At 43.7% G+C, this 17,694-nt stretch overlaps 1 protein-coding gene across 8 annotated transcripts in view; it reads right to left on the bottom strand.

The window, feature by feature from the left end:
- RABEPK (Rab9 effector protein with kelch motifs) overlaps window positions 1-17,694 on the bottom strand; it is a 31,120-nt gene that overhangs the window by 13,086 nt on the left and 340 nt on the right. For 3 of the 8 annotated variants that reach the window (XM_077283585.1, XM_077283589.1, XM_077283586.1), the window contains exons 2-6: window positions 5,501-5,569; window positions 3,966-4,123; window positions 3,050-3,202; window positions 1,622-1,783; window positions 1,048-1,197 (exon numbers count right to left, since the gene is read on the bottom strand). In XM_077283585.1, the coding sequence (XP_077139700.1) occupies window positions 1,048-1,197; window positions 1,622-1,783; window positions 3,050-3,202; window positions 3,966-4,123; window positions 5,501-5,553 (676 nt within the window). In that variant the 5' untranslated portion in view covers window positions 5,554-5,569. Of the gene's footprint in view, window positions 1-1,047; window positions 1,198-1,621; window positions 1,784-3,049; window positions 3,203-3,965; window positions 4,124-5,500; window positions 5,570-16,742; window positions 16,881-17,644; window positions 17,671-17,694 lie in introns of those variants that run through there. The other 5 variants (XM_077283590.1, XM_077283592.1, XM_077283587.1 and 2 more) reach the window with 4 other exon arrangements.

Raw genomic sequence — 17,694 nt, 5'->3', positions numbered from 1 at the left:
GAACTCTCACCGCCACACAATAAGAGAAAAAAGAATGGATCTACCTGTGGCAAAACATTTCTGTCTCCCAAATCATAACATTATGGACATGAAATTACTTGTACTAAAAGGTAACTTCAAATCGCAGAAAGACAGGAGAGTCTGGGAATATAAACTGATGACGACCTTTGACACTCTATCTGCAGGAATGAATGTGTCACACGGATTAATGTCTTTTTACATCAACTAAGGAACTTGCCTATCAGACCATGTGGGGTCATCACAACAGAGACCCTAATCACAGGACAATAAAACAATCCTTATCTAAGAATTGGCCCAATATTTATGGACGTAACTGTTTATCACCCATGGTAATTCTGCTTCATGTCACCTGGTTTATCCATGGTTTTTTCCCCCTCTTTTTTTTTTTTCTTTTTTCTATACTATGTTGTGCATAAATATGTGATTCTTCAGAATTTGTTTTAGTGTTTGCCTGATGAAGAGACGTATGTAGTCTCGAAAGCTTGCAATTTGTTACCATCTTTTCAGTTAGCCATTAAAAGGTATCAACCACTGAGGACTCTCAATTCTAAATATTTTCATATTCTTTTTGAAATTCCAATTTTTCTGTTAAAGTATATTGCGTGCTTTTTCTTGTGTATTTATTCCTTTTTTTATGCTTTTTCTGTTCATCTATATCTATGCTGTTATAGCCAATCTTTGTGTTTTTAGCATGTGACCCTAATGGATGACTCTACTGGTCACTTCTCTGTATATAGGTCTTCTGGTATCCACTTTCATGTAGCTCAGACAAAGAACGCCTGCGAGAATTCGTAACGCGTTGCCTTTCACTCGCGTGGATTTATGTTTTAAACTTTGAAAACAAATTTTTGTAATTTTATGAGCTGGAACCTTCTTCCTTTTTTCCTGCAAGTACGCCTGTGGTCACATGGTTTCCTTGCTCCCGCACGCCTAGGACCGACACGGTGACCTCTTTTTCCACCTCTTTTCCCAGCAGGACTACAATAACAGGTTCCCTTTAACATTATCCATAGGTGTTGATCTTACCTGTGTCAATGCAGAACATATCGTTAAAAAATGAGCTGCCTGCCATCCCACCATGGATGAATAGCTTGGTTCCTACAGCAGTAATAATGTGCCCGTGACGTGGCTTAGGGGGATCTCCAGATGTTGCCGGCTGCGTCCATGTCAGGCTAGCTAGGAAAAAAGAATTGTGCGATGAGTATATGAATTTCATGCATCTTAGTATCAAATTAATATCTACGATATACCTCTGGTTATGCAGGAACATGATTATTTTTCAGGAGCTCGTACTGTAATAATTTTTTTTCTGAGTCTTTTGTATTACTGATTATGTTCTCAATGGCAGCACAGACCAGCAATAGTCCATATTGTCTCCTAGGCTTTTTATCCCCACCCTACTGTATGTAATGTGAGTTTACACCGCTGCAGACGGATACCTAAAGGCTGGCGCTGACCGGTATGTGCTGTTATTTAGAGCAAAATTACTAATACAAGAGGTTTAAACAAATGATTATATTATAGGATCTTGTGTTTTTGTCATTTTTCTGCATGCCTGTAGGTTCAAGTTTAATCCCATAAAAGTAATATTACGTCTCACTTGTATCAAACACGTGTAGTTTGTCATCTGCGGCAGGTTCTGCACCTTTCTCTCCCCCTCCAAAAACAAAGAATTTGTCCCCAATGGCAGAAGAGGAGGTATGAAATGTCCTTGGGGAAGGGCAAGGTCCTTCTACTTCTGGGGTTTTCCATGAGCAGTTTTCTGAAGAATAGAGAAGATAATAATCATGTTCACTTAAACAAATATCACGTTTTTTCTGTTTATAGCAAGTGCTCGGGGTCATCAGCAAAGTATTGCTCTGCTCCATGCAATGAGCAAACACATTACATTGAAGTCAACCATCTATGTCATGTGTATAGAGCCTACTGATTTTCCCTTTCCCCTACCCAGGTGCTATAACTCCAATATTACGGAAAGAGAGTAGCTCACACAACGCTATTTATGCAACTGTCATCCACTGCTTCAGTTTCAGCAATCCCGGCCACCCCTGGCTGATATATATATATCCCCACAGGGATATATATATATACACACAGACATACACACACACAGCTATTCCCATCTCCGTCCTGAACAATTGAGATGAGTATACCCCTTTAACTACTTCTAGACCACCCATAAACTTTAAACGTCCGGCCAGTCCACTCCTATCCCTGCACTGACGCTCTAAAACGTCAAAGCAATCTAAGCAGATTTCATAACATCATGAAGCTGTGGTGAAGAAAAGCTGGCTGTCAGACATGGTCAGACTCGCCACAGAGAAGATAAACTTGCTTTATTACCATACTCACCTTCTTCATCTCCGCATACATAGCGCTGAACTAGCGCTGTGTATATGGATCAAGAATCACTTACCCTGCTTCCTCCTCCGGACCCAGTAGACATGTGATCACTGGGACCTAGGAAACCCATATAGAAGGCATACATTTCCCTGTAGAAGGGGGATAATATACCAGCCCTAATTTTAATCAAAAATCATCCCAAAAAATTATATATAAATATATTATATATATGCATAAAATAAACAAGTAAAAATAATAAAAAGTAAAATGCATAAGTTAAAAAAAAAAAAAAAGAAAGAAAAAACAGGTGGTTCGGATATGTTGAAAAGTGCCCTCTCCCTCTATAATAAAAAAAAGTCTTAAAACCTTATGTGGCACAAAATCAATAAAATAAATACAAATAGTAAAGATTAAAAAGAATAAAAAGTATTAAAAAAAAAAAAAAAAACGCCTCCAGTCTAAATCATTGTTTCTAACCCTGTCCCCATAAAATAATATGTCCAATATATAAACATAATTTCTACAAAAACGGGAGCGCAATTTAGAACACTTCAAGCAGTTCTTTGTGGTCTGAAAAAAACAAACAAACTATGAAAAATGAGACACGTAGATGGTATTTTTCTTTCCATTGTCCCCCTAATTTGGAGGCAGGTTAAGGCAGGACACGTCTGTACAAGATACATACCGGGGATTATTACTTGAGTGCTGTTTCTGTTCTCTGCCTGTTCAGCGCCACCAAATACCCAAATTCTAGTGGGATCACTGGTACATGTGAAGCACGCGTGTTCATAGCGTGGTAACAAGTCCTTCCAGTCTGCGTTATCCCATTCATAAGTGTCTAAAGAAAAAAAGAAAAGGAAATAGCGTTCGACTGATAGCGGAAACACGTGCATAATATATAAGAGTGATGGATGGAGGAAAACATCAAGTTGTTATTTTCCTAAATGTTCCTTAATATTGTGTTTTAGGTAATGTGACCATCTCTACTGCACTCCTGACAACACTTCTTGTCTTGTGGTTCTGCCTTTTCATAAGGACATTGCATGTGTCCATGAAGTCCTATATATTAATACAAACATACCTGCTGCTATTCGCTTTAGGTGTGAATGGAGACTAGAGCCACACAATATCTCTAGGAGAAGAATGAAACACAGTGCAGGAAGTTTTGCCATGGGGACAATGAGTTTGAGGAACTGCACAGATCAAACATTCTGAGCCTCTTTAAAGGGGTATTCTCTAGTTTAGAAGTCATATCCTATCTGTGGGATTCCCAATCGTTGGAGATCCAGCAACTGATCCCGAGAACTGGAGCTGTGAAGCGTCCCTTGTGAAAGGGGGTCCACCATGAGCACCTCCGCTCCATTCATTGTTACTGGGACCACCGCAGATAAGTGAGCGCTGCGCTCGGCTGGTCTTTGGCGGTCCCATAAGAATGAATGGAGCAGCAGTGCGCATGATTGATCAATATTCTGTTCACAAAAGTTATAGAGATAGATTGGGGTCCCAGCAGTCAGACCCCCGGCGATTGGGAAATCTTCAAGTGTAAAACATGATAAAAACTGAATTATGTGTCAGTGACTAACCAGCAGCCATTGCTTTACCTAGATTTATAATGTGTACGTCAGAGAAGCAGCGCCCGGGGTCTGCCCCACCAATAATGACCACTTTTCCCTTCCCTCGGACATCAGGGGCAGGTACATAAAGACACGTGTGACCGACACGCGGGCTCGGAGCTTCTCCGTTAGGAGCGAAAGCGTACCTGTGGAGAGAGATCCAATAACGAGGAGATTTGGGACACATCAGACACATATTAAAAAGGTTCTAAGGGAAAATAGAAGTTACAGTAAGTCAGCCAAGGGGGCAAATTGGGAGAAACAGTTTCCCTGTATCCCATGAACCCTTTAGGAAAAGCAAAGGACAGAGCTCACCTGTACCCTACATATTCCGCCACATGTATGGGTAGGATATTACATGGACAAGTCTCATCTCATCAGCCAAAACCATATTGTGCCTTTTGGCTAAATGATCTAATATGTCCCTCATATAAATGCTGCCATTACATAGAGCAGAATATTTAAAGGGAATCTGTCAGAAGGTTTTTGCTATGTAATCTGAGAGCACCATAATATAGAGCAATAGAGCCTGATTCCTGTGATGTGTCACTTATTTGGCTGTGTGCTTTAGTTTCAGTACAATCAGTGTTTTATCAGCAGATGATTATCACTACAGGACTAGGTATCTTGTGCAAAGCAGTCCAGCTAATTTGTGTAACCCCATCCCCACCACTGATTGGCAGACTTATGTGTATAGTGTCAGCAGTCTGCCAATCAGTGGTGTGGGCGGGGTTATACACCACTCAGCATTCTGAGCACTGCCACAACTGCAGCAGAGAAAACAGTGATTTTATCAAAACTACCTAGAACTTTTTTATTTTATCGTTCATGGAGCTGTGACACGGCTACTTTTTTCCAAGTTGACCTGCTGTTTTTTAATCAATACTATTTTGGGGTACATGTGAGGTTCTGATTGTTTTTTACTGTATTTTTTTAGGGTGAAGTGTGGAGGCCACATAATTCTAGCATTTCTATTCTTTTAATTTTTCTTTTCAGTATTTAATGTGCGATTACAATAATTTTATATTTTGGTAAATTGGACTTTTTGAGACACGACGATACCAAAGATGTTTATTTTTTTATTTTAAATTAGGAAAAAATTGAGACGGTTAGGGGGATTTAATTTTTTGCATTTTTAGGATTCTTTTAAAGTTTTTTTTTTTTTTTTCTTCTTACCTACTTTACTTTAGAGCCTTTGATCATTCAATTGCTTACACTACATACAGCAATACTTGTATATAGTACTGCATTGTACAGGATACCATATAGGGAAATTTTGCAGTTTTCCTATGGAGCTCTGTTTGCAGCTGAGCTTCGGTGGAGGACTAAGATAGCAGGCACAGGGGCTTTCATCAGACCCCCGGAGTGCGCTATGAGTGTTATTTAGTTGCCACCATCAGATATTAACACCCAAATCATGGACTGACACCACATCCATATCTGTAAGCAATCACTGCAGCTTTCCAGCATCATCTCCCGTCAACGGGAAAATGAAATCTGTGATGAAATCGGCACATACTCACCACATGGATTCTTTAGGTTCATCTTCTGGCTCTAAAACACCCAAAATTTCCATAGTCGTCAATCACAGCCTAGTAGTGAAACATAAATAGGAGGGTTACCATTCATTGCCTGTAATAGACTATACAAGTGTGTGTTCTATAAGGCTCTGTTCACATGTCCGTTTAAGAGTAACACTTGTGTGTTCCACTGTAGTAACAGATCTATGGAATTCATGTCCAAAACCGGCCCCTTTGCTACTAATGCAAACGGAATATGCAACACAGAGGACAATACCTTTATTAAAAGATTATTAATACCACAATAAACTAATATTCAGGTTGTAATATTGTATATAAATTATCTCAGATATGTATATGTAGGACTAAGGTAGGAGGAAGCTGACCAAAAAGTGTATCACATGTATTGGTAAGAAATGGACTTTATTTAAAGTTCAAAATAATGGTGAAAGGTGGGTTTACAAAAGAAGAATAGAAACAGTATCAAAGGGTAATGTTACGCCAAACCGTGGTGCACCTGGGTTTGTGGACTCACCGGGCCGGGCCTGCCCAGGAAGGTGCGTAGCTAAGGTGTTACCAGCTGTTCACTGGAGCTCCTGATGGTGGAGATTGGGCTGCAGGTTGCCGCCAGGTACCCCTCCTGGGCAGAGCCCGGTACTGCAGCTGCTGAGCCCAGGGGTCAGGTATGCTGACACTGATTTCGGGCTTAGTTCAGACATGCAGGTCTAGGATACTGGATCAGGGTTTGGTCACTCATGGACCGGGAAATAATGTTTATGCACTGGTTGACTGGGACTAGGGGACTTCGGGAACAGGACTGTCTGCACCAGTACCAGGGGACTTTGGGTACAGGACTTGCCACATCAGGACCAGGGGACGAGGTTTAGGCCTGGCTGCTCCAGGACCAGGGGACGAGGTTCATGAACTGGCCACTCAGGAACCAGGGGACAATCTTCAGGCCCTGACCGCTCTGGGACCAGGGGACAATGTTCAGGCCCTGACCACTCCAGGACCAGGGCACCGGCCCTCCGCTCCAGAGACGGCGAGGGCACCGGGTCTCCGCTCCAGAGACGGGGAGGGCACCGGGTCTCCGCTCCAGAGACGGCGAGGGCACCGGGTCTCCGCTCCAGAGACGGGGAGGGCACCGGGTCTCCGCTCCAGAGACGGCGAGGGCACCGGGCCTCCGCTCCAGAGACGGCGAGGGCACCGGGCCTCCGCTCCAGAGACGGCGAGGGCACCGGGCCTCCGCTCCAGAGACAGCGAGGGCACCGGGCCTCCGCTCCAGAGACGGGGAGGGCACCAGGTCTCCGCTCCAGAGACAGCGAGGGCACCAGGCCTCCGCTCCAGAGACGGCGAGGGCACCAGGCCTCCGCTCCAGAGACGGCGAGGGCAGTTTGTTTATTTAAATGTCTGTTTATTATGCCATGTCACTGCAAATATTTGTGTTTCTTCAGATACTTTGTTATACCGTGCCCTAGGAAGAGACCGAAGGAGTCTCAAAAGCTTGCTTTGTAACATCACTTATTTTATTATCTTTGTTAGCCATTAAAAGGTAACCACAAGATTTTATTTTTTTTTCTTCACACTTAGGCCGGCGTCACACTGGCGAGTTTTACGGACGTAAGAGCGCAGAAACTACGTCCGTAAAACTCGCATAACATACGGCACAATTATTCTCAATGGGGCTGCTCCTATTAGCCGTATATTACGGTTCAGTATTATACGGCTTTCTACGGCCGTACAAAATCGCAGCATGCTGCGTTTGTCAGCGTACTGCGCAAAAAAAATCGCCAATGAAAGTCTATGGGGGCGAGAAAAATACGGATTCCACACGGACCAGCAGTGTGACTTGCGAGAAATACGCAGCGCTGTTAGTGAAAAGTCGGTAATTCAATTGCCGGCTTTTCATTTCTCCTGCACAAACCCGACAGGATATGAGACATGGTTTACATACAGTAAACCATCTCATATCCCCCTTTTTTTTGCATATTCCACACTACTAATGTTAGTAGTGTGTATGTGCAAAATTTCAGCGCTGTAGCTGCTAAAATAAAGGGTTAAATGGCGGAAAAAATTGGCGTGGGCTCCCGCGCAATTTTCTCCGCCAGAGCGGTAAAGCCAGTGACTGAGGGCAGATATTAATAGCCAGGAGAGGGTCCATGGTTTTTGGCCCCCCCGTGGCTAAAAACATCTGCCCCCAGCCACCCCAGAAAAGGCACATCTGGAAGATGTGCCTATTCTGGCACTTGGCCACTCTCTTCCCACTCCCTGTAGCGGTGGGATATGGGGTAATGAAGGGTTAATGCCACCTTGCTATTGGAAGGTGACATTAAGCCAGATTAATAATGGAGAGGCGTCAATTATGACACCTATCCATTATTAATCCAATTGTAGGAAAGGGTTAAAAAACACACACACACACACACATGATTAAAAAGGATTTTAATGAAATAAACAGCGGTTGTTGTAATAATTTATTGTTCTCTCAAATCCATTTGCAGTCCCTCGCTTGGCAACATAATAAACGCACAAGATACATACCTTCTGATGTACTGTCAGGTCCAACGATGTAATCCATCTGAAGGGGTTAACTAATATTACAAGCAGGAGCCCTGCTATAATGCAGCTGTGCTCCGTGCTTGTAATTCCCCTGCGAATGAATGAAATGTAGGTCATTGACCTACATTTCATTCATTCGCGGTGATGCGCCCCCTGGTGGATGTCCTCATATGACCTGGAGCGTGGGAAAAAGTTCCCAGGCTGCAGTTCATGAGAACATCCACCAGAGGGCGCCTCACCGCGAATGAATGAAATGTAGGTCAATGACCTACATTTCATTCATTCGCAGGGGAACTACAAGCACGGAGCACAGCTGCATTATAGCAGGGCTCCTGCTTGTAATATTAGTTAACCCCTTCAGATGGATTACATCGTTGGACCTGACAGTACATCAGAAGGTATGTATCTTGTGCGTTTATTATGTTGCCAAGCGAGGGACTGCAAATGGATTTGAGAGAACAATAAATTATTACAACAACCGCTGTGTTTATTTCATTAAAATCCTTTTTAATCATGTGTGTGTGTGTTTTTTAACCCTTTCCTACAATTGGATTAATAATGGATAGGTGACATAATTGACGCCTCTCCATTATTAATCTGGCTTAATGTCACCTTACAATAGCAAGGTGGCATTAACCCTTCATTACCCCATATCCCACCGCTACAGGGAGTGGGAAGAGAGTGGCCAAGTGCCAGAATAGGCGCATCTTCCAGATGTGCCTTTTCTGGGGTGGCTGGGGGCAGATGTTTGTAGCCACGGGGGGGCCAATAACCATGGACCCTCTCCTGGCTATTAATATCTGCCCTCAGTCACTGGCTTTACCGCTCTGGCGGAGAAAATTGCGCGGGAGCCCACGCCAATTTTTTCCGCCATTTAACCCTTTATTTTAGCAGCTACAGCGCTGAAATTTTGCACATACACACTACTAACATCAGTAGTGTGGAATATGCAAAAAAAAGGGGGATATGAGATGGTTTACTGTATGTAATCATGTCTCATATCCTGTCGGGTTTGTGCAGGAGAAATGAAAAGCCGGCAATTGAATTACCGGCTGTTCACAGATATCGCGCAGAATGAAATCTAAATACATAATATATATACATGTGTCTCAATGACATTATATATATATATATATATATATATATATATATATATATATATATACTGTATATATGTTTTAATGAACATTTGAGCACATAAATCCATTAGATGTCGGTTTTGCAAGCCTGCGCGAAAATCTCGCAGTACGGATGCCATACGGATTACATACGGAGGATGCCATGCGCAAAATACGCTGACACACCCTGCCTACGGATCACTATTTTGGGAACATTTCACCGTATTTCGGCCGTATTACGGCCGTAAAATACGGACCGTATTGTCTTACGCCGAGTGTGACGCCGGCCTTAGAGCAATCTTTTTTTCAGTTGGCTAATACGGTACCAAACCTTTTTTTTTCCAGGTTAATAACTGAAAAGCTGGAGGATACAGACACTTTGAGCCCCCTCACAAAGCCGCTGCATGCTCTACCTATGTAGTATGTTTCCTTATTGATGATACTTTCCGGGAAGGAGACACCGCAGCAATCAATGAACATCCAGGGTCACAGCAACCCTGGCAAGTAGATGATCCCGCAATGGAAATCGAGCGGCAACAGAGTAAACGTAGCATTACATGGCGGCTAGTCATATGAGTGGGGACTGTCGAAGATGCTCGTTTCAGCCAGTGGCACACACTGCAGGTTTACATTGCTTAACCCCTTTCCGACATTGGCCATACCCATGTCAGTCTCTCCCTGTTACGTGTGGCCTCCCATGCTGAGCCCGCACCTTTCTGGGCACATGACAGCTGATCTATACAGCTGACATGTGCTCGCAACAGCCGCAGGGGGAATCGCAATCCACCCACGGCTGTTATCTAATTAAATGCCGCTGTCAATCTCTCTTAACTCGCGCATACTGGAAGTGCGTCGCTAATCCTGCCACATGATGGTGGGTCACCGATGGGTCGGCATGACAACCAGAGATCTGCAGCAGACCTCTATGGTTGTCATTGCCAGATTCCTATAAGCACCGCCCCGTGGTCGTCGCTCATAGCAAGTGAGCATTTCTGCTACACACAGGCGATCTGATCATCGCCTTTGCGCAGCAGAGGCAATTGAAGTACTGTAGCTCTTAGTCTCCCATGGAGACTAATGAAGCATGCAAAAAATAAAAAAAAGTTTTAAAAAAATATGCAAGTTAAAATCACTCCTATATATATATATATATATATATATATATATATATATATATATATATATATATATATATATATATATATATATATATATATATATATATATATATATACATATACATATACATACACACACACATTTGGTATCACTAAGTCCAGAATCGCCCAATCAATATAAAAAGAAAAATTAACCCGATTGCTAAACAGCTTAACGAGAAAAAAATTCAAACGCCAGAATTAAGTTTTTTTGGTCGCTGCTACATTGCAGTACGGGTAACGGAATATGGCGTCATTTTTTAAAAACAAATTTTGGATCTTTTGTCCACCACTTAAATAAAAAAAAAGAACCTAGCCATGTTTGGTGTCTGTGAACTCGTAATGACCTGGAGAATCATAATGGCAGGTCAGTTTTTTCATTTAGTGAACATGGTGAAAAAAAATATAGTTCTTACCGATAACGGTATTTCTCTGAGCCCATGACGGCACCACGGAGAGAGGGGATCCGCCCACCAAGGACAGGAAACCTACAGATAAAAAGGGCGGTACCACTCTCCCGCATCAGTTGTTTACTAGAGAACAATGGGAGACTATGGAACAGCTTATTAGTTTCAATATTACTTAACTTAATTGAGATACCGCGTGACCTATCATAAAATAAACTATGGCACTATATTAACGTGCACACCCATGAGTGAAGGGAGGGAATGTACGGGTGCCGTCATGGGCTCAGAGAAATACCGTTATCGGTAAGAACTATATTTTTCTCTGTCGCCCATGACGGCACCACGGAGAGATTTCATAGATTTGTACATTCAGGGAGGGACCACCGCTTCCAGAACCCTTTACCGAAAGTAAGGTCCGAAGAGGAGATAAGGTCCAATCTATAGTGCCTATAGAATGTGGAAGGTGATGACCAAGTAGCAGCTCTACATATCTGGTCAATCGAAGCTCCGGCCTTCTCGCCCAAGAAGCTGCCACTGCTCTCGTTGAGTGAGCCTTGACCTCCCCGGAAATAGACATTCCACTTGATGAGTATGATAGGCTGATAGCATCTGTGATCCATCTCGCCAGAGTAGCTTTGGAGGCTTTTTTCCCCTTCCAGGGATCCTGAAAGCACACAAAAAGAGAGGCATCCTCCCTATTCTCTCTGGTGGCTTCTAAGTACTACGTGAAGCATCTCCTGACATCTAGTGTATGCAATGATTCCTCCTCCCTATTCTTAGGGTTAAGACAAAAGGAGGGAAGAGATATCTCTTGAGTTCTGTGGAACCGGGATGCCACCTTCGGGAGGTATGCAGGATCTATTTTGAGAGTAACCCTATTCTCTAAAAACCATGTATGAGGAGGGTTAGAAGGTAGTGCCTGTATGTCGCTTATTCTACGAGCAGATGAGAGGGCGACGAGCAGGGATGTTTTGAGGGATAGGAGTTTTAATGGGATATCCTCTAAGGGTTTGAAAGGCGGTTTAGACAGGGTTTTAAGGACCAAAAATAAATCCCATTGAAGGGAACTTTTACTGGAAGTGGCCTCGAACTACCTGCTGCCCTGATAAACCTGGGAACCCACCGATTCATAAAGTGATGTTTTAAGGGACAGATTCCCAGAGAATCCTCTGACCGGGGTTCAAAAGGAGGTTTGGATAGGGATATAAGATCCAAGTTTAAATTCCAAGGAGGAGTAAACCGAAAGGGGATGGGTCTAGACCTGGCCAACGCTTTGATGAACCTGGATATCCCCGATACCCAGCCGGGTCGGAATTGTACAGGGCCCTTAAAGCCAAGACTTGAACTTTTAAAGTATTTGTGGCTAGCCCCTATTCCAATTCCTTGCAGAAACTCTTAGACAGCTGTTATTGGAAACTCCCTCTTCTAACTTGGAACCTGAAAGGTGGTTCCTATATGGTCTACTCCACTCCTGGAAACATTCACAATCAATATTATGGCTAATATTCTGAGGAGATGCACCAGAGAAGTCTGGGTGACCAGCCTTTTGACCATTTCCACATATTAGGGCTCAGAGTACTGGCCCCCGACTACCTGCTCTATATTTCCACGAGGAGGGGACTTGGAGAAGCAACATGTGCCTGTTCAGACTGGATTACCCAGTCATGCACCGCGGCGTCTGCTTGCGTCATAAGGGCGCGCTCTCACCCCGCGCGTGCCACTAGCCTCCGGTCCTGGACTGTGGGAAGATCAAACCAATAACAGTTAGTACATGGATAATGGCAGAGCTTTAGGATGTACACACATTACTCATCCAGGAGATCACGTCTATTCCGAATCCTTAGGTGTCTAAACCCCAAACAAGGGTTGGATATTATTGCAACTAAGGAATACACAATCCGGCAGGTAATATTTCCTAACATTACCAGAGTTGGCCTCTCATTAGAAACGCTGAAAGGGAAACGTGGATCATCGCTCCTATTTTACTGACATTACACACATATACATATCCTAAAAGGCAAGCTTGTCAGTGTTATCAGCCATGGAGGGAGTAACCATACTCCATGGCTAGAGAAAAACAGGATTCTTCCCACCAGAGAGGTGCTGATTCGCCACAAGGTGCCAAAGGCAGACATGCCGTCCCTGATAACCATAGTACAATAGACTTATGGGACGGGAATCTGTCTACTGGATGTTAATCAAGGAAACCAGCCTGATTGTCACATGTGGAATTGTTAAGGATTTTTTCCTTCCACCTCTTGGTATTTTCTGCTCCCAGGACAGTAGTATGTCCCTTTATAGGTTGAGAAAAACTGTTCCATACGGAAGAACTGCTAATTTACTCAGCCAATTCAAGCAAAGCTCAGCTAAGCCCTGTTGTAAAGAATGAATCAACAGAAGTTGGAACTGGGTACAAAACCACTAGGACTCTATAAGCCAAAGTTGGGGCCCAAGACAAAAATGTGAAATTGTAGATCCACGATATACCTTGTGCGTGGCTGCATAACCTAAATCAGAAGGTCTAACCCAGAGCCAAAAAAGAAAATACCAAGCCCGAAGTACTAGGAAGCACAGAGGTACTATGATACTAATGATACCCCCTAAGGCACAGGGGCACTGAAGCAATAAGATGCCCGTAAGCACACATCTTGATGCATGGAGGGGCTATGCATCAATGTGCAATGTGCAATGTGAAGCAAAAAAGCACAATGAAGCACCACAATGCAATATAATGCAATACAATGTATAAAGGCAATATGAAGCACTAAGATGCGACATGATGCACAGAGGCACTGTGAACTATGATGCACACAGGCAATATGAAACACTATAATACAACATGAAGCACAGAGGCACTATGATGCAATATGATACACAGAGGCACTCGATATGATGCATAGAGGCACTAAGATGCCACATGATGCAGAGGCACTCAATATGATGCATAAAAGCACAATGATGCAATATGAAGCAGAGGTACTCAATATGATGCATAAAGGCACTACAATGCAACATGCTGCACAGCGGCACTCAATATGATGCATAAAAGCACAATGATGCAACATGAAGCAGAGGTACTCAATATGATGCATAAAGGCACTATAATGCAACATGCTGCACAGCGGCACTCAATATGATGCATAAAGGCACTATGATGCAACATGATGCACAGAGGCTCTCAATATGATACGTAGAGGCACAATAATGCAATATGAAGCACAGAGGCACTCAGTATGATGCATTGATGCACTATGATACAATATGACACCCAGAGGCACTCAGTACGATGCATATAGGCACTATGATGCAATACAACACGCAGAGGCACTCAATACGATGCCTAGAGGTACTATGATGCAAAATGATACATAGAGGCATGCAATATAATGCATAAAAGCACTATGATGCAATATGATACACAGAGACATGCCATATAATGCATAGAGGCACCATGATGCAATATGATGCACAGGGGCACTTAGTATGATGTATAGAGGCACCATGATGCCATATGACGCACAGAGGCACTCAGTAAGATGCATAGAGGCACCATGCCGCAATATGATGCACAGAGGCACGCAATATAAGGCATAGAGGCACCATGATGTAATATGATACGTAGAGGCATGTAATATAATGCATAGAAGCACTATGATGCGACATGATACAGGGACACACGACATAATGCATAGAAGCAATATGATACACAGACACGCAATATAATGCAAAGAGGCACCATGACATGCAGGGGCACTCGGTAAGATGCATAGAGGCTCTAAGATGCAATATGACACACAGAGGCACTCAATACGATGCATAGAGGAAACATGATGCAATGTGTTGCACTCAATATAATGCATAAAAGTATCATGCATAAAAGTATCATGATGCCGTATGATATGGGGCAGCACGGTGGCTTAGTGGCCAGCCCTGCAGCGCTGGAGTCCCGGGCCCAAATCCCACCCAGGACAACATCCGCAAAGAGCCCGCATGCTCTCTCCGTGTTTGCGTGGGTCTCCTCCGGGCACTCCGGCCTCCTCCCACACCCCAAAGACACACCGACAGGAAATTCAGACTGTGAGCCCCACCGGGGACAGCGATGACAAGGTCCGCAAAGCGCTGCGTAATATGTTAGCGCTAAACAAAAATAAAGACCATTATTATTATTATTATTATATGATGTTCAGCCACACACAATATAAAGCATAGAGCTACAGTCATGCTTGAAAATTGGCACATAGTTACAAGCAAAAGAGCAATCTCTCAGAGATACGGATAAGCCTCCACTCTGAATAGTACATCTCATTTGTCAGACTGACCCCACCCGAAGGAGCTAACTAATGAGTCGCAGCTGAAGGGCAGTCTTCATGGAGGCAAAGTGCTCCATTAACACTATATGTCCTCCCAAGGCATAGAGTAGTTAAGTTGCAAAGAAAAGTGAGACACCTGTTTATCAGACCCCCCTCACAAAAAAAAAAGTGAAAACCATGCTTCCAAAGGTCACTTTTGAAGTCTAATCATAAGGCTCTGCGCAGACAAGACATGCAACTAACTTAAGGCAAATCATGAGATGTAGCCTGGACATATGGCCTTATTATAGCCTAGAGGTCCAAGGTCTGGCTGTGTATATGTGAAAACATACCTCACATATGAAGCTCTAGCACAGCTTTGCACAAAGGCATGAGCTATCAACAGAACATTCCACCATGCACTTACCTGTGCTGGCTCCATACCTGCTAAAAAACAGGGGGAGCTGGTGACGCCGAGAGCCCATCATAAGGGGAAGCGGCGTCCCATCAGGAATGCTGCATTGCTGTCAATGATTTTCTCTCCCCCATGAGGTCCAGGCCTGGCAACTGAAGTAGGCTGAGCTCAGGTGTTTCCCTGGAGAAGATTCTGGGAGAGGCAGCATGCGGCTTTTTTTTCCTTGCACACCGGGGGCCCCGGCTTTTGCAGATTGCAGGCTTATGCTTCAGGGGGGAGAGCGCCACTCTCCCCGTAACCACAGAGGGACCCCCCTGTATGTTTATCGCTGCTGTGGCATTTTTTTTTTTTTTTGTGGCTAGTGCGCGGTTTGCGCTGCGGCCTGTGCTGCGGCTCGTGCTGCGGTTCCTTTACCGACGGATTACTGAAGCAGCCTCTTTTTATGCAGCGGCGATTCCCACCGCTTGATTCAATTATGCGCCTGCGCAGAAGCGCCTCTTCCGGCGCCTGCGGAGTGTGCCATTATCGCTCTTTCCAACGTGCAGTTTCAAGATGGTGCCGCACATGACCCGCTGCCCACCGAAGCTCCCGGTCTTTTTGCAGCCTGCCCTAACGCGCGGTCCCTGCACGCCGGTCGGCTATGCAGTGTGCAGGCTGACGCTTCCAAAGGGAGAGCCGCGCTGCTCCTCCCGCAACCACAGAGGGACCCCCCTGGATGTTGCCGCTGCTGCATCTTACCTAGGGAGGTGACCGCGAACTCCATGTCACCTCCCCCACACACCCTAGAGGCCCACTAGCCCCAGCGGTGGCGCTTCGGGTGACCACACCAGCCGAGGCAGAGGGACCCCAGCTGCCTGAGTCGGACTGATTGGCCCCGGAATCCCACGACGATCTTCCTTCTGGTAAGTCTGTAGGTCTCCCATCAAGGACAGGAAACCAACTGATGCGGGAGAGTGGTACCGCCCTTTTTATCTGTAGGTTTCCTGTCCTTGGTGGGCGGATCCCCTCTCTCCGTGGTGCCGTCATGGGCGACAGAGAAAAACTGGGATCGCACTTTTTTTTTTTGCAACTTCACAGCACTTGGAATTTTTTCCCGTTTTCCAGTACACGATATGGAAAAACCAATGGTGTCGTTCAAAAGAACTCGTCCCGCAAAAAACAAGCCCTCACATGAGCAAAAAACGGAAATTCAAAAATTTAAATACCCCTGGTCATTAATGGGTTAATGTATAATATATTGCAGTGTGTTTTACATTGCTGCAAACTTAATTATCATCATTTTTTTTTCTGGACAACTTACTCAGAAATCACGGAACACTCAGCATATATTATGGACACATTAAAAAACACAAAGAGCAAGATTCATCATTAGAATTTGTTTCTGTCTCGTGGTGGGCGCTGAAATTCTTCAAAATGATTCACGCGGTTTACAAATTTTCTGTAAAATAAAAATGCTTTTTATTCGTTCCCTTAACATTTTTTTCTGCGACTTTTTAAGTTCATTTACTGCTAAATTGTGGAAAGGCTTTGGGTGTACATAAAACCAAATCAGGTGGCGGGAGAGGCAAAAAAAGAAATAAAAAAAAGTCTAAAAATTTGAAAAAGGCACAATTGATAAATCAGCCAAAACAAAAAAAAAACTGAAAATCCCAAACACTGTCTAAAATGATTAGCAAGAAAAAAAAAGAAAAAATGGACACATAAAATAGACCTTAAAAAAGTACAAATGAAAAAAAAAAAAAAATAAAAAAGGATAAAAGGTGCAAATAAAAAAAAAACACAGAAGAAAAACAAAAAATTAGACAAAAATAAAATGTAAACTGATGATAATTACGGTGATAATAATCTGCACAAGTTTTCTCAGCTTCGAAAGAAAAATCACACATGCAGTTTTTTTCAGGGCAAAAAGTGTCGGATTTTTACATACAGTCTGGGAATTTCTGGACAATTGAAGGGCCTTGACAATGAAGAAAAATTTTAAAAAAAAATGAACTAAAAAAATTAGATACTCATTTAAGAGATCACAGTGCCGGTAATTTTTTAAAAATATAAAAGCACAGGGAGAGCCTTATAGAAAAAAAACTGTGTGCATAGAAAGCCAGGAAAAAGAGATACATATGTTGTTTTTCCCACTCAGTCCTGTCCCTGCGGAGGCCCCCAGCCCAGCCCACCTACCTCCAGGCCCCAGCCCAGGCCACCTACCTCCAGCCCACCTACCTCCAGCCCACCTACCTCCAGGCCCCCAGCCCAGC

Source organism: Ranitomeya variabilis, chromosome 2 (genome assembly GCF_051348905.1).
Source record: "Ranitomeya variabilis isolate aRanVar5 chromosome 2, aRanVar5.hap1, whole genome shotgun sequence".
In the NCBI taxonomy this organism is placed as follows: domain Eukaryota; kingdom Metazoa; phylum Chordata; class Amphibia; order Anura; family Dendrobatidae; genus Ranitomeya; species Ranitomeya variabilis.
Note: the sequence above shows the minus strand (reverse complement) of the source record. Positions and strands in the feature narration are given on the sequence as shown.